The following is an 18234-nucleotide window of genomic DNA, read 5'->3' as shown; positions in this document are numbered from 1 at the left end:
AATGTTTTCTATTTTCCAACCCCACTGTGTAGAAATGAGGAGCAATTTACTTCCCCAACATCATTGGTTCACGCCCCATGCTCTATATACATCTGATGCGATTGGCTAACATTTCTGGCAATAACTTCACGTCCACCCACGATTGGATAGCGCTTGTATGGCGTTGCACAATCATGGCCCGTTAACATTCCACTGTTCCACATCCATCACAGATGGAGAACAACTAGTGTCCACTGTCCAGCACCGTATCAAATGTGGTCAAATTATCAGTTATTCATTTACTGATCTGAGCCCATTAAATATAAGATGATGTCCAGTCACATTATTTTCTATTTCTTTATTTGAAACTGGATTTGTAAGGCAGTCTGAGGTTCTTGAAAAATATATTACTGAACTAAAGAAAATGGCAGAATATTTCAGAGACTGTTTTATGTGACAATTATAAATAGGCCAATAGGCTATACAGACATGTTCTCAAAATCTCCCTTTTTATATCAAGATGCAAGTTTAACCCATCAAAAATATCCATCAAGGAGTCAACTAGCTAATAATGTGATGTGCTATGGGGAATTCGGAATGATGGTGGCTGTACTCAGAATACAGAAGTTCAGATTATGAACCAGTGTTAAATGCATTCATAAATGGACCTTATGGGAGCATAGAATGACAACTATGACAAACAAAACCAAATATGTGACATCACTACAGTTTCATTGGTGTTTGTAGGCTTATACTGCCCCATATTTTCACAACTAAAGCTTTTGTTTTTATAACCAATATCCAATACAAACCTAATCATTTTTAAGTTAGAGTAATGCATACTGGCTTAACGGAACGACAAACCAAACACAAACACCATAAATATTAACAGCAATTTCTTGTAAAACAAAAAAACTTGATCACATTTAAAATTCAGTTATTAATAATGAGAAATTTCAATGTCATGAATGTGATTGTCGCAAGCTCCAAAGTTAAATATGTATAGTTTGTAGTGTAGTAGCAGAAATATCTAACACCAGATGATCATGTGAAAACACTAAAGGCTAATTCATACTTTATTGCTTTAGACAGACAAAGGTAACATTTGATACATTTTCAGTTAACTCTCAACAAAGATGACCCTAACTAGAGTGTCAAAAGCAGAGGCTTAGGCTATTGAAACAAGTGTTGACAAAGTATAAATTAGCCTTTAGACATAACATTTCATTAAACAGTTTTGGATCACCTTCCACATATCATTATTCATTACGCATACTTGAGAAGTTATGAACAAAATTGTGATTACTGATACAGGTGTTAACTCAATTGGATAGTGTAACTACCATGGCCATAACTGAATAGTTGTGCTGCATAATAGGTGACAATACTACATTATAACCATACTGGATGTATTTCTGTACCAATACAATTAAAACATGTAATAATGATTAAATAGACACTTGAGTGCAAACATCACTCTCTTGAAGTCTTTTCATGAAATGTAGTTTTCCACGACAGGCTGATTTCATTGCCTATTCATTTCTGTACATAGTTTTAGTACATGGATACTAATCTCCCTGGGATTTACCAAATATGATATACTGCCAACAGAACACAACTATGGACATACAACAGACTGGCCATAAAACACACAATTCAGTATGTTCTGTTGACAACAGTATAGAATGCTTTTTAGGCAGACAATATCAATAGCCATAATTATATGCTCTATAGAGAACCTATGCCAATTCTATGTATAAATATATGTAACTCTTGAGACATTTTAGTGTGTTGTATTCTGTAGAAAATATATTCATATTTAGGTATCAAAATTAAGAGCTTATGTGCAGTGCAAGCTTTCGGCCCAGCCCCAAGGGGTATAACATCTGGTATCTCCAGTACACTCACTTTGTTTTTGCTCATCGTCACCTATAAAAATATAACACTAAGAATTTCTCAAGACATAATTACTAATTAGTCAGCAAATGTAAAGTTGATTCTGACATCCAGCAGAGGGCAGTCTAAATTCATATAAACCTGAACAAGGATTCTGTGTGGGCAGAAAATCAGTTACTGCCACCATATTAGTTCAGTTAAATCTATTGGATGGGGGGAGATCTGTATCAGTGCTGATGTGAGTACATGAACAAAAATATATATTCAAAAGTCTCTTTCTAGCTTTTTAATCTCTCTTTCTCTCAGACATTCTGCACATCTAATTCTGTGTATTCACACACGCACGCACGCATGCGGCGAACACACACACACACACACACACACACACACACACACACACACACACACACACACACACACACACACACACACACACACACACACTACTGCCATGTGTCACACAGGTGTGTACGCTCACGCATGCATACAAAAACATACAAGTGCATACATAAACACATGCAAACAGTTACTTCAAGAAAACAAAAGAGCATAAGGATCTCCACAGAGTAAATGCATATACTGTAGCTGTACAGAGGAAATTGACTATCTTGGATTCCATTTCGTGCTATAGTCAATATGCATAGAAAAGTCACAAATACAACAATAAAGCTTTCATAACAGATCCAAAATTAACATCACATGCCAATTTCAGACATTGCTTTTACAATTTTATGTGAAATGTAAAAATAAATGCGCATCTTAGTTTTTTTTTTTTTTTGCAAATGACAATCAAATGACCTGTCTTATTATTATTTATTGTTTTACCATTTCACAGCAAACCCTGACTATGCTACAGAGGCAAGAGTACCAGACTTGGACACTGGATGCCTTTATGATCCTTCATACCTCAAGTTATGATTATGTGTAAGAGACCATTAAAACAAAACCAAGTCGGCATTTACAGATGATCATGTGGAAATATGGGTCACACTGTAGTCTCACTCTTCCACAAGCCACTTTTCATGCCAACAGAGCTCTGGGAATGGTCTGTGCCGCTTGTATCCTGCTCCAGCTCTATCACTGAGTTTTTCAGCGTGCCATTAGGGGCGGCAGCAGCGGCCCCTGGCACAGTGGTAGTGACACTGTTGAGAGGGTATGAGCACCGCTTAGCGTCTCGCTCCACAGCCGCTGCCAGTTTCAAATTGTCTCTGCTGGCGCATCGTCTCTGGGCACCGTGCATGGCCACCCTGCTGGCCATGGAGGGTGGCAGGGGAAAGGGCTTACGGCTCCCACTGCTGCCCCCGTCACTTCCCTCTGATGGGCTTGTAGCCGCTGTCTCACCAATTCGCCTACCATTAGTTAGAGGGCTGGCCTGGCTCTCTGAGAGGCTGTGATGGATGCTGCCATTCTCACTTGTGGCCTGTTTGTGAACGGTGAGGTGCTCTACGCCTGTAGGTCCTAATGCTCCCAAGCTGCCCCCTCCTCCAGCGGCCCTCAGGGCTTTGAGACGATAATGACCTCTGCCCTCGCCCCGATGATAATACTGGCTACTCCCTTGCTTAGTTCTGCTACTCACCTTCCTTCTCTGGGGGTGCACTGGGGCGACAGAGTTTATAGTAGGCAGGTGGTTGTTTGTTGGCTTGTTCACACTGTCAATGCCGTTGCTCGTGTTGGTGCTCATAGGGGCACGGGAGGTGTTGTTGGGATTATCCTGCGCCACCTGCAGTAGGTTGGTGAGCTTGCAGGGCCCGGGGCCCACGCTGCTGACTCCACTGGGTGTGGATGACGATCTGGCTGATGAGGAGTTGTGGGAGTCACCTGGAGGATGGCAGGTTATGAACAGTTGGTGAGGTGATCCCTGCTCAGAAGTTTGCACTCCACTCCCAGTGGTGCATGTGTGTGCGTAGGTAGAAACGGGCTGCGAGCGGCGGTAGCCTCGGCAGCACCCGAGCCACGAGGCCTGCACATCCAGACGTCGGAAGCAGTGGTGTACGACCAAGAACACCCCCAGTACTGTGGCTGCCACTCCATAGAGACAACTGAACAACAGACCAGTGTGCCCGGTTAGCCACATGGCCAAGGCACCGCAGCACCACAAAGCCAGGAACAGGAACTGGGTGGCCACCAGCACCATGAACTGTAGCCTCAGAGAGTACTGGTCCTCTGGTGGCATGACTGGGTTTATAGTGCCCACCGCTGAGTCTGTGGACAGGAGACTGGTGCTTCCTGCCAGTGCGGGCTGGCTCTCAGGCGCAGGGACGGACAGGGAGGGTCCTGTACATTCTTTGTCCACTCGGTGCTTCAGGCGAAACACAGTGCACAGGAAGTAGATCCAGGTCACCAACACCACCAGGCCTGCAGGGACAAAGAAAGCTCCCAGACTGGGGCGCCACACCAGCCAGCAGCTGTAAGAGGCAGTAAAGAAGTCAGAGGGGTCAGTACAAAACAAAGAATCTCTGTGTACGCAACACATCACAAAACAATATTCAGTTCGGTACGAAACAAAATGGCACAATGTCAGAGGTCAAAGGGCTCAAGGGTAAAAAGAGAAGCACTCACTAAGGGCTGTTGTCTCCATAGTTATTGATATTGACAGCTGCAGTGATCCCACATATAATAAGAGGAACTCCACCAGCAATCAAATAGAACCTAGAGAAATAGAGAAAAACATTTAGGCCAAAACCGGAAATCCCAGCAATGAATTTCTGAGTGGCTCACTCGTCACAAATGAAAAGCGCGCAATGTCATTTCTTGTTTATACTGCAGGATGCCGAAAGTTTTCTGGCAGCTATTATTGTTTTGGAAGTGTCCCTGTCCGTGTTCGTTTCCTCTTTGAGTTTCTACTCCCTGTGGCCATTTTTAATCATAACAAGGCTCTGTATTCTTTCTCTTTCTGAACTGATGGACTGTTACAAGGGCCTCAGTGAGTGAGTGTGATCTTCACACTCACTCACTGGGGGGGTAGTTCAGCTGCAATGAAGGCCTGACCCCATGTGGCTGAGTAGGCGACAGGGTGGTGGCTGGAAGACCAATGAGTTCAGCAGTACAGTGTATGAACACAGATCCAGGAACATGGGGGCAGGGAGACCACAGAAAAAGGAGACAGAGTTAAGGGAGACAGTGTGCCCCCGCTAATACCCTGCTCAGATTTACGACAGACCCCTCAACCTCCGTTATGTTGGCCTCATACATTCCTTGCCACCCCTGCACTGAGAACTCGGTGTGCATCACTGCGTTTAGCTTCTTTGTGCCTTACAGCATTGCTCTACTGTTGTTAACCTCCAAGGTTTCCTGCAAACAGAGGCGCTTTGGTTGCTCTACACAATGACCGTCTTTGATGGGTGCACTTTGGGTGGCCGTGCACACAAAAAACTCCCTCATCTGTCAAACATAATCCTTACCGACAGCAAAATGACAACCTCCTGACGGTTTGACCGAAGGTGAGTTGTGGTTCGCCATGATGACATCACTGACCTGAGCATAGGTCGCTGAGTAGGCGGAGTGGGAGACTCTCCCTCTGGTAGTCGTGGCATTCTCCACACTGCCTCTTTGTAGATGACCCTGCCGCTAACTCCAATCCACAGGAGAGTGGACAGGGAAGAATAATGGAGAACGATGCCCACCTGGCACAGATTACAAACGTGGGATCAGACATCCAATCCCACACACAAACAGTAGCATGAAACATGATGGGAAAAAAGTGAGGGTCTCTTACTGCCTGGCACACTACTGGGTAGCTGGTCAAGCTAATGCCTCCTGCATAGATGGCTGTTGTCATGGCAATGTGGAAGCATGTGTTGAGTAATGTGTGCCAGCTTTTTCTTGATATGCGTATGGAGCTGCATGGTTTAAGGGAAAAACATTTACAAAAACAACAATGGTGTGGTATAGATCCACACACACACGCATGCACGCACACACGCACGCGCACGCGCACGCACACGCACACGCACACGCACACACACACACACACACACACACACACACACACACACACACACACACACACACACACACACACACACACACACACACACACACACACACACACACACACACACACACACACACACACACACACACAGTACCTGTGGTGCAGTATGTGTGTGATGATAATTGTAAACAGGCACAAGAGGAGCACTGCAGTACAGGCATAGACCACAGGGTGGAGAACCCTCACTGAGACGGGGAGAGCGTTTGGAAAGTCTGGCACCTCCTGATGCACAAGAAAGATTAAAGCAACAAACAAAAGTTTTAGTTGGTCGAGTTCTCATAGAACATACACAAATTATGATACTGTGCAACGTGATAACAGAACAGACACTATATATGGATGACATACATGGAGCACTGCGTAGTTGCTAAGTTGGGAGCAGCGCAAAGTGGATGTGCTGCTGTCAGTATAGACCAGCTGACAGCCCTCTTGACTCCAGCTGCCCTGCCTCTCCAGTGCCCTGAGGCTCCACTGGGCAGCCACTGGATCGGTGCCAGGAGACAAGTGGCGCAGAGACACCCAGATGGGCTCCGAATGATTCCACATGCTGCATCCATCTGCCACAGAGAGGAGGGGAAATTACCCATATTAAATTCTATGAACCCATGCTAATTATTCAGCATCTGATTGAATTAGACATGTATATCTGACCTTTATTCATACAGGGAAACTTGGTACTGCATTGATGCTCTTTTAAAAGAATGCCCTGCCTCACATCTATACTGTAGAGTTGTTTATTCACATCTGGGAGTTGCACAATGATGATAGCATGCCTTTCTCAAAGACATACTACAGAGTTTGTTAGAGAGCATTTCTCATTCACTTGTTTTTCTCCTGACAATCCAGGGATTATAATGACCTTAAACTTACATGTCTCCTCATCCGTATTGGCTATCACCATGATATAATTAATTATTGGGCATAAATGTCACAGTGAACATTGTAGTGCGTTCATGCATCCAGAGTGAGAGGTTTCCATGGATTCAAGAGTGACAAATGTTCCTCACCCAGGCCTACAAAGATGACAGGGGTGTTGACGCTACGTCTCCGAGAGTGTTCCCCACCCATGCTTGAGTTCCCAGTCAATGGGAAGAAGCGGCCTGTCCGGAATGCTACAAACTGGAGTTTACAATCTGCAGGAGCATCAGGTGGGAAGAGAGAGGCTGGGAGAGTCACAGAGGCCAGGGCTATAGAGTTCTGGAGGAAGAGAGAACCATGGGATTGATTATATCACCACTCATAATTCAATGAGGTAGAACACTAGTTCCCTTTCATGGATTCTAATGCAGGTACAGCATGTTGCTATCACTATAATATTGTACACATTATACACAACCACGTTGTAAAGCACATTTCAAGTTATACAAAAATGTAGGGGTAAGATATTATATTTTATATACGTATGGTTGTCACAATATGCCTAATTTACAACACGATTCAATTCGATTTGATTTTTGCTATTTAAAATAGTTTTTTCAGCACTGACAGTTGTATTAGTCTTGATTTGTATAGAATAATCATTATTTCTCTACTTTATTTGAATAAAGACAATTATAAATAACAAATGAGACCCTCCAGACAAATGCGATTATGCGATTTCACAACTTTCCGCATATTCTTACTGCATAAAATCACATAAAACCCCACATATTTCACCACAAAATCGATGATTTTAGCCTGCATAATCAAGGATTTTAGCCTGCATAATCAAGGATTTTAGCCTGCGTTTTTCTGGAGGGTCTAATTGGGGGTTTTATGTCCTAACAACTGTCATTAACATTTTCAGATTCTTCTTTAAACATTCTTTGAATAGGTAAGAGTTCTATGACTGCCTTTCAAATTTTTGGGCTATTGGGTAGGCAACCCAGCCTGGTGGAGATCTGCACTCTGAGAAATGGGCATTTATTTTATTATTTTTATTTTTTTCCCCCCAATCAATTCTACATGGCTCAACCCTTCAGCAACTCTTGCCTTCATGTTCTCATACATCATAGGCAACACACTCAAATGTGATCCACTTGGCAACGTGGTTCTAGAATGCTGATTAACTGTTTAAATCCAGTGTTCTCCACCACTGAAGAGGGTTGCATGTCACCCTGACTGTGCTCGTTATTTCTTGAGCACAGACTGTACAATTTTCTAGTATGTATTTATACTGAATATGCACATATGCACATATGCACATATGCACATATGCCCATATGCACATATGCACGCACGGACGGACGGACGCACGCACGCACGCACGCACGCACGCACGCACGCACGCACGCACGCACGCACGCCCAGATCTGATCTGGATCCTCTGGGGAGACACTGAGCCCCCAGGCATATCATTTATATTTGGTTAGCCAGGCCAAAATATTAGAGTAATATCTTTGTAAAAACCAAAATTGATTAAATCAATTAATTACCAGCTGCATTATTATTATTATCTGCCTCTGTGTCAGATTCAATATGACTTTATTCAGACCGTGGCCATCTTGCCAGCAAGGTGCTAACTAGGTGCAGCTTCCCATTGACTCATAATACTCATAACATTATGGTCAGCTGGTGACAAGGAGGTACAGTAAGAGATGAGTGTTCTCTGCTCACCTTCAAGGGGAAGTTGTTCAGGGAGGTGTTATGTGTTCCTATGGTGCAGCGGAAGTGTAGCTGCTGCTCAGGGGACGACTCTGCCCCGTCCAGAGTTGGGCTGCCCATTAGGACCTCCCGACGCTGGTAAGCTGTGCAGCTTATACCTTTGAAGTGTGCAGGTCGAATCATGTAGGCCTCTATCACGATGTTCTTGGAAACCTGTGGATAATGGATATCAGTTTGATCAAAGTTAAATAAAACAGTTCAATATTTTGACTTTTCAAAGATAATTTGTATTATGGCATTTGGAATCTAATTTAGACAGACCAGGGAAGAGAGAGGAAACAAGAGACTGCAATATTCTGCTTCATTTTCATTTGCTATTTTGACCATGCATTATACAATATGTATACCGGTATTTGACATATATGACTTATTTTCATTTGTTCCGTCTATATTCTTGTTGTGTATTCTTGTATATTTACTAAACTTGCGTGACATTACAATTGAAGGGGTTGACATGCAACAAGGTGTGGCTGAGATTTGATTGTTTCTACCATGGGAAGGTCCTGAGCATGGCTGTGGAGCTGAGGCCAGGCAAGTGTTTCCAGAGAGTAGACTATGGAGCTGCACGCTCTCTTCTCCCTCTGGGCATGGGCCAGAATCTGGTCATCCACCTGCATAAGGTTGCTGCCCATCTCTACAAGCACCTGTGACAGCTGAAATAAACACATACCGTATAAACAAAGAGATATTAAAACAAACTTCAAATGGTTTCTATTCCTAATTAACTTTGAGAACGTAAATAATGAGTAGCTATACTAAGTCAATTCTGTATTGTTTCAAGAGCCAATGACTTATCATGCTTTATGTCTTATTTGCTTATTTTATGTGTATTTAAATTACGTTCCTACTACAAGGATCTCAGTCTAGTGTTTATTTAGCTGTAGAAAGTTGTGGGGCGTCAGTACACTGAATCATACCTCACACGTTGAAAATAATTATGAATAAATAATTATAAACTGTAAATATTTACATATATAGATATTTAAAGTCACACCTCTCGAAGCTGCTTGACATATTCCATGAATTTCTCCATCATCTGGGCTACATACAGCACATCCACAGAGTCAGTGAAGCCTGCTGCCTCTAGTGTGTATGAGCGCACCTGATGCGCCACAGTGACTGCATTAGATGCATTGATGGGCCTCTGAAATACAGAAGCAAAGATTTGAGGAAGCAATATGCAAGATCCACCTAGTCATGCCACCCACTTTAAACTGTGCAGTAATAATTGAAACTGAGATATATACGCAACATAATAATCAGAAGTTGTAGATTTACAGCACGTTACTCATAATATTGGCAAACACTGGATATATGACAGAAGTGTGTGTATGCGGCTGCGCGCACATGAGTGTGTGCGCACAAAAAAAAAGCTACTTTCTGACAGTACACTGCGAGTGTTGCTGAAATTTGTTGTCTCCAGTTCTCCTGACTTTATCATGCACCTTAAGTGGACCAGAAGCCCTACTTCAACCTTTAACAGTAATACTGACCAGAATGAAAGTGTGTAGGACACGGGTGATGCCGTTGGTATAGTGACAGTTGGTGTAGTCACCTTCCTGCCATTTTCCTGAGCGGTCACAGTAACGGGAAGCCTTCTTCTGCTCCATACCTCCATCCACAGACAGGGAGGGGTAACGCAGCTGCAGGCAGTACTGGTGGGACACAATGCCTGCCAGGGTCCTTGGCCACCTGGGAAGTAAACAGCAGGGTTTAATATAAAAAGCAATACAGCTCTTAGTGTCTTTCGGGAGCATAATAATAGTTACTGTAACTCAGTAGTTCTCAAAGTTAAAGACCCTCAGGGGTCTTTAAAGGGGTCCCAGGGGTCCCCGGACAGCAAAATGAGATAATATATATTCACATATATCCATCCACAGCTTACTGCACATATATTTTATTTTGAGGGTCCTGGACATGAAAAGGTTTGAGAAGCACTGCTGTAACTTACCTGAACTCTCCCCGGTTGTTGACAACTTTGTCCTCTGGACAGAAGGAGGCGCTGTTCTCCAGTACCACTATTTCAACACTGCGAGAAGTATTACCCCGCCCAGTAGTCACCATACACTCCCACTCTCCGCTGGCCTCCACATGCACATTGAATAGGATGAGCTCACTGCCAGTAAAGGAGATAGACAGGCCATTATTTATACATTGCAACCACATAATCTTTCAAGCATCTGAATGAATTAAACTGTTCGTCTTCAAAGCATCAGTTTGCTCAATGTGCAATGCTTTGTAAATTAATATTGACAGAAACATATTTGAGTGTTGAATAGAATGGAAAGCAATGGGTCATTGAATGAATCACATCAACGTCTGAACTCTGAACAAAATGCAGGCCAAAGAGTGAAAACCGACCTCTGTAGTGTCTAGCGAGTCTCTAATGACTTTGGCTAACCTGGTGATGAAGGTGCAGTCATGCACTACACTTTTCTCCAACTGGATTCCCATATCTGGGTTTGATGTCACCAGCTGACCGTTGTGACGCCAGTGCAAAGTGGTGATTCTGTCCACCAAGGCAGCGGTGCAGTGGAAGGGCAGCCGGTCCCCTTTGAACACCACCTGGCGCTGCGATGGCAGCAGGGACAGGGTGTGCAGCTCCAGAGGACCATCTGAATAACGGACGCAGGAAGAAGCAGATGAGGCCGCTGCTCCATCATTCTGGCAAATGTATATGCTACTCTCTCATTATTTAACCTTGGTTAAAATGGAAGCTATTATGCATTTTAGGAGTATTTGGATGTAGACAGCATCAATTCATAAGGGCAAACCACAGGATTAGCCAACGACACAACACGCTGATGCTTTTGGAAATACATCCCTACTGAAATGACAAGATTCATTGCAGCCTTATTTTGGTTTACTATTCCTTCAAACCGGGGAACATCTTGAGATGATGTTGCTGTGAGTGCACAGGCTTTGTCATTCATAAACTCAAATTTCCTGAGTGTTGGAAGTAAAGAGTGGTGAACCACCTCATTCATATGCATTGAGCTTTCTACTATCCAGGCTCCTACCACAGCTCAGCTGGCTCTCCTTCAGTCCACGCAGGGGCTTTCCACGCAGGCTCCTTGGATAGGCACAGAGGGTCTCGTCCCCTAACCGGGCAGAGCTGGTGTGAAAGAACCCCGGCACCCAGCGCAAGCCACAGTCACATGACAGGAAGTCTGAGTTGAAGTTCCTGGTGAGAGAAGGGAGGATGGTGATTTATCATGCTAGATAACAAGGGGGATGTATACTTTCACTCTGATGGCAAAACGATAAGAGCTCTTTGGACAAGACACATTACTACCTACAGTATCTGAAATATAGTGACTGTATCCATTATAGGCTCAGCATATTACATTATGGAAAAATAATGTTCACTGCTTAAAGGCCTAACACTCAACTGTTATTTATTGCAAACTGTTGAAACATAGTCATCCCGCCACTGGTTTTGTTTACATAGGGATTTATTGGATTGAAGATTTGTTTTCACTCTAACATGTATGGGGTTTTGATGAAGGGGCTGATGTGACGGATAAACATGAAATTCATATTTTATTTTAAGGCTGTATAAAGGTTACTTACATTTGTAATGTTTAATAAACACCACAGGCTTTTTACATGAGATTTGTTATTAGTATTTTTCCTCATGGAAAAGGATAATACAGAGTTAACAAAGTATTTCAGCACACTGAATGTCCAGTACTCACACTTGCTTGAGGGAAGGCAGCTCCTGGAACACACCTGGATCCAAAGTAGATATAATGTTGCCAGAGAGAATCCTAGCAAACGGGAATATGCCAACAATTCAGCTGGGTACTTGCACCACAATGCAAACAGTGTACTGTTTTTATAGTCAGTGTGTATATCTTTCCTATCTGTCTCTTACAGTTTGGTGAGATTTGTCAGTCCCTGGAACATTTCTGGAGTCAAGCAGCCAATGCGGTTGTTGGACAGATCACTAAAAGGTGTGAAAAGACAAGGAGAAGGGTACAGATTTGGTGGTTATTTTTAAACTATTGTCAAGATGACTGGTTTCAATCAATCACATATTTGTGATATCTTGACACTTGGATTATGGTGTTTTTCTTGTGCGTCAGTCTTTTCTAGATATGTGAATAAATATTTAACACGTCAACACGATCACATTAGGTAACATACAATGGATATTAAGGTCAAACATATAGTGTATAGTAATGTTATGTCTCACCATTAGGTTACATACGTACTATAAATATTCAAACAATGTAAATCACAAAAAGTGTTATTGTTATAAATCTTATAAGAGCGGGTTTACTGTCACGTACACAAACACTACAGACACCAAGATAGATATTCAAACATTGTAAATCACAAAATGTTGTAATGTTTTTTTCATATAACTACAAATCAACAATTAATCATAAGATTGTATCCTTGTTTTGTTTTTATATCAACATAACAACAAGGACATAGTCTCGTGATTAAATGCTGTTAGTTATATTAATGAATATCAAATGACAACATTTCATAATTTACATTGTTTGTAAGGGGTGGCGGTGGATCAACGGTAGAGTTAGTGTTGAAGTGTCCTTGAGCAAGACACTGAACCCCTAATTGCTCCTGATGTGCTGGTTGGTGCCTTGCATGGTTTCCACTGCCATCAGTGTATGAATGTGTGTGTGAATCTATGTAAAGCGCCTTGGATAAAGGCGCTATATACATTTACCATTTACCATTTTGTACACGTAATATATGTATATAATATATATGTGCAACTAGTAACTATGCTATTTATGACGTTATGTGGATTAAAGGTTTGGTCTGCATATAATCCCACATTTTACAATGCAATACAAGATTCAGTTCATAGTACATACCATATCCCTAACTAAATACTATACTATAAATATCACAAAATAAACACGACTATAGCCCCCTGTCAGTTTCCTTTATCACTAGTTGATGAGGAACCTTTGCAAAAGCTTATCAGCAGTGGAGTAAAAGCAAGGCCCCTGTTCTGTTCTGTTCTCTTTGACTATGAGTGTGATGTATTGCCACAGCCAGAGAGGGATGTGCTCTGCTGCCTGTCTGACACTATCCAGCAGAGAACTGTGCAAAGCATGTGTTTATCTCGCCCCCTGTTTGTTTTGAGAAGCCCCAGACCTTGCAGGGAAAACACAAGTAGAGGGAGGAGGGGTGGGTGGGCGAGTGAGGGGATGGGGAGTGTCACGCGGCAGAGAGGCAAAGAGGACGAGCACCCAGCCATTCCGTGACCAGACCACTGTCCGAGAACACAATGAGCGAGCAGCAAGTGGTTGCAAACTGCTGCCCTGTCACATCCAATGACATGAGAGAAACCTCGCCGTGGCCCTGAGGTTTGCGTGGCGACGTCGCAGGGCACCAGAGATGTCATCCCAGGACCCCACAAAGATCAACAAGAGACGAGGACAGAACAGTCAAGTGAATGCGAGCCAAACCTTTATGGTTACGCTAACACAAGGAGCTGGATATAATGCATGACATCTGCCATGAGTTGTCATAACAGTATGGGCTTTAGAACAATGTGAGGGGATACGTGGGCGCTGGTTCTTTCAACAACTACTGTGTGATTCTTAATGTGGCAAGCACCACAACCAGTGTTGTTGTTCAAAAACTGCACAAACTTCATCATCGGGTTCATACCAAACAAATGCATTCTAAATTATCATGCTTGTGTTTATGATTTCTATTTATACATCTGCTGCTATGTGTTTAGATTGTATCTGGTCGGTTATAGATGCATTCCAAACATACTGCTAATTCCCATAGCGCAGGGCTTGCTTGGCTGCATCTCAAATCTATGGTATCAGCGTTGCCCCCATGGCCACAGCAAAGAATGCACTCTCAGGTATTGTTTAAGTGAATTAAGTTAGCTTCTACTTACAGTTTCCTAAGCTCAGGCAGGCCATGGAATGCTCCAGGCATGACTGTGCTGATTAGGTTGTGCTTGAGGTCCCTGTGGAGAGAGAAAACACCAGGTCAATAAAATAACAACTTCCCAATACATGGATCCATGACATAGGCGGTAGGCACACTTGGACTTCAAGAGGCCCCGAACATGGCTCCACGAGTAGGACCCAGCGGGATATTTTCTGCCTACAGATAAGAAATCTTACCCCATCAGCCACCTGGGTTTAGGCTAGAAAAGATACAAGAACTTGACCAAGGAAAATATTGTTCGATTCTAAGACAACTAGGGGTTCTATTCTTTTGGTGCTTGTTTGAAAGTGGCCCATCCCACGATAAAGCTATTCTGGCTATTTCAAAACTATAAATATTAATTTCTTTAACCCTCTTTGAAGATCTAATTTCATACTCCCCACCACATTACACTCCACCCTCTCCCATGGCTGTGCCCACACCCATGTGTTAAACCGCTCAGCCAGATGACCCTCACCATCACCATCAGCAAACCTGCATGAGAGTTTTAACCTTGCAGAAATTGAGAAGAAGCCTTTTTCTTTATTGGCCAGGTGGGAATAGCAAGGTTAAAGTAGGTCAGGAGACAAATGGCTATCAACCGGCATGCAGGACAGAGCCTGACGTGGTCTGGAATGCGATCCGTGTTCCTACATAGCCTGAAAAATGTCTGCTCCCACAGGACTGGCCACAGAGGAGAATTTCCTTACAGGAGCTTGCAGACATCAACACCATGGTTTACAACGGCTACATTTTCCTCCATTCCAGTCCTACCCAGTACGCCACTGTGGTAGGCAGTCCTGCTTGTGCAAAAGGGACTTTCTGCTCCTCTTTTCCACGAGTGATCTGACTTCAGTCCCCCCCCCCCCCCAACCATTCCGCCCTCACACCACTCGCACCATGTGCCTCAGACATCTCCTAACCCCATAAGCCTTGACGTCTGCCCATGCAAGAGATGAGCTATTTTGATCAAATCAGGGTACAAGAATAATTTTGTAAAATGTTTCCAGGAAAAAAAAGAGAGGAAACATTGAGTGTGTGGTATGGCTGGAACACAGTCAGAATCAGGGGTTTTGGTGTTGGTCAGGACCTGTTTTAGTCAAACTTTTGGGGCCATCACTCATACCAGGATTATAGATGGGAGACATGTTATAATGATGGTGCAGCAGCTACCTGGCATCGGACCAGCAGGGTGAGGTCTGATGTGTTTGTCTTGAAGCAGACATCCTTGGACAGCCTTGGCTATAGCTCCTTGAGCTAATTCCAGAGCCTCTGACACAACATTTTGCAACACTTTAACAGCTCTTTATAGAGGTGAAAGGTTGCTAAAAGACAAAGTGCTATCTTGGCATTTCTGAATTGTTTGGTCAACACCGACATTTAAAATGGAGTAATGGCACAGCCTATACTGTAGCTAGCCTCGGTCCCAGCCTTACTCGTGCGAAAAGAAAAGCCTGGTCACAACCTAAAGCATAGAGTGTATCGGTGGAAGTGTCAGGCCAGAACATCCGTCAGATGTATTTGCCCCGGATATTTATATATACAATATTTTTCGACCAATCACAACACTTGTTTCATTCACGTAGAATGTAAACTGATCAAGTCAAGCGTCAACGTCATTTCCTTGAGCAGTACTTCCGCCAAAATCCTGCAACTTCCGCCGTTTAAAAAAAAATACACTCTACACTACAGCGTAGGTCTTGTAGCAAGAGAGTGGGGTAAAGAGTGTGACTGTGAGCTCGTACTGTAGGCCGGCTATTTTCAACGTGTGACATCGTCATGCAACAAAGTATGAATCGGGCTTGAGGATATCACTGAGCATGCATTGTGAGTCAATCCTCTGTGCCATGCATGGCTGTAAGTGTGCGTGTGTACGTGTGTGTGTGAGTGTGAGTGTGAGTGTGAGTGTGTGTATGTGTGTGTGTGTGTGTGTGTGTGTGTGTGTGTGTGTGTGTGTGTGTGTGTGTGTGTGCGTGTGCATGCGTGCGCGCGCCTTCCGGCGCTGTGCACGTGTGTGCGTGCGCGCGCCTTCCGGCGCTGTGCACATGTGTGCGGGCTTGCGCACATGCGTGTGCATTTGTGCATGTGTGCAGTGTGTGACACCATGTAGCCCATTCTGATTGTATGCATGTGAGAGAGTAGCTGCATTGAATCTGTTGACCAGGGCGGAGAGAACAATGCTGCAGTTTCCGGACTGGCGTGTCCCGGGGCTCATTAGCACAGTGATGAAAGGCGGGGCACTGCCCACAACTTCCTCCCTCTGATGACCGTCTGTCTCTAACTCTGTTTCTTATTCTGTCTTTATCCCTCTCAGTGTTACACACATATCAACACTCGCCGTGCCACAAAACAAACAGTGGATGTGCCCATAAATACTCCAGTCTCCAAAGGTGAACCCCTGGTCACTGTGTCAGTCTTCAAATAGCATACACTTGAAGCAACCAAACAGTATATATATGAACCACACATCTGCACTTCCTACAATCTGTCCTTTCATAAACAGCCTGTGAAACTATGTGTGTTTTAGCGCAGAGAATATTAACAGCCTGCCACTCTGATACACTCTCTTATCACCAAGCTGGGGAATGTGGAGGAGCTCACTAGAGTCAATAGGGCCCATGGAACGAATTGAAGCTCTTATATAGCTATCTCAGCCTAAACTTAGTTTTGTTCAAACTAAAGAAGCAAGTTCCTGTCTTATAATGTACTGTAAGTGCCTAGTTCCTGCCTCTGCAGGCTTCACACCCTGGTGTTGAGTTGTCTCTGCCCTCTAGGGCAGAAGACACTTTTACTGGCATCACCTTCACAGTCCAGTGGCTTCAACAGCGATGACAACAGCTCTCACCAAGGAAGAGGATATTTAGCAGATGGGGCAGTGGGTGACACTTCAAAGCTTGTTAGCTATTATGATGAACATGGCATAGAAGAAGCAGCGACTTCACTTGCCCATTAAATCATGTGCCACATTATCTACCATGCGCCCCTATACAGTACCAATAAATAAGTGTTTAAAAAATAGTGCATGCATCCCAGATTCATGAAAATTACAGACTTTCTCTGTGATTTCGAAGCTATAACCATGGGAGTGCTGTGTTTTGGTGGGGGGGAGTTGAAACCCCCTGCCGGTCCAAAGGTAGCCATTGTCTGCTTCCGCCGGGCCTAACACCAGAGACTACCTTTTATGACCGCCTTTTTTCTCCTAAAACTCCTCATCCTCAATGGAACTGGTCCTCCTGGCTCTGAAGAGTCATTTCTATTAAGGGATGGGGAAACGGGGGACAACCCACAAGCACCTGGGCCCCATGCAGGAAAGAGAAGAGCGACGTGCTTGTAGGAGCAGCAAGAGGGTCATAATTACGCTCTGGGCTCCAAAGCGCTCCAGACGTGGAGTGCTCCATTATAGGCTGCACAGCGGCAGGGGTCTGGAGTGTTCCAGTGACATTGTTCAGGCCGTGGCCAGGGAAGAGCTGGGAGAATGGCTGAAGCCAGGGAATGGCCACTCATTATCGCCAGTCTGGAATCAAGAATTTCCTGTTTCACTCCATTATGGAATGTTTTCTTTTATGAAAAGTATTGGCATTCCCATGTTATTTTTGAGGAGCACTAGCCCCTCCTATATTCAGCTATAGTGTAGATTTTTCGTCTGACACAAACATTAAATTCCCATTGACAATGAATGTCCTACACAAATTCCCCTCCACACTGAATGGATGATGTACAATGATAAGAGCGCCCCTCACTTCACACGGGTGTGATTCTTTTCTACTAGTAGGCTACTTGTGTTCATCGTTGGA

General features: G+C 43.8%; 1 protein-coding gene across 1 annotated transcript in view; it reads right to left on the bottom strand.

The window, feature by feature from the left end:
* Positions 1–337: 337 nt before the first annotated feature.
* The window catches only part of adgra2 (adhesion G protein-coupled receptor A2), a 50886-nt gene continuing 32989 nt past the window's right edge, over positions 338–18234 (bottom strand). Inside the window, exons 3-19 of the mRNA XM_080765069.1 lie at positions 14406–14477; positions 12390–12461; positions 12211–12282; positions 11533–11696; positions 10914–11127; positions 10464–10628; positions 10006–10204; positions 9507–9656; positions 9004–9165; positions 8465–8665; positions 6877–7066; positions 6218–6426; positions 5964–6091; positions 5591–5714; positions 5350–5498; positions 4435–4524; positions 338–4280 (exon numbers count right to left, since the gene is read on the bottom strand). Coding sequence (XP_080621195.1) covers positions 2861–4280; positions 4435–4524; positions 5350–5498; positions 5591–5714; positions 5964–6091; positions 6218–6426; positions 6877–7066; positions 8465–8665; positions 9004–9165; positions 9507–9656; positions 10006–10204; positions 10464–10628; positions 10914–11127; positions 11533–11696; positions 12211–12282; positions 12390–12461; positions 14406–14477 — 3781 coding nt within the window. The 3' untranslated portion in view covers positions 338–2860. The remainder of the gene's footprint in view (positions 4281–4434; positions 4525–5349; positions 5499–5590; positions 5715–5963; positions 6092–6217; positions 6427–6876; positions 7067–8464; positions 8666–9003; positions 9166–9506; positions 9657–10005; positions 10205–10463; positions 10629–10913; positions 11128–11532; positions 11697–12210; positions 12283–12389; positions 12462–14405; positions 14478–18234) is intronic.

The sequence above is a fragment of the Protomyctophum bolini genome (genome assembly GCF_963924005.1).
Source record: "Protomyctophum bolini genome assembly, chromosome: 6".
Lineage (NCBI taxonomy): Eukaryota > Metazoa > Chordata > Actinopteri > Myctophiformes > Myctophidae > Protomyctophum > Protomyctophum bolini.
The sequence above is the reverse complement of the archived record's forward strand: the minus strand, read 5'-3'. Positions and strand labels throughout refer to the sequence as shown.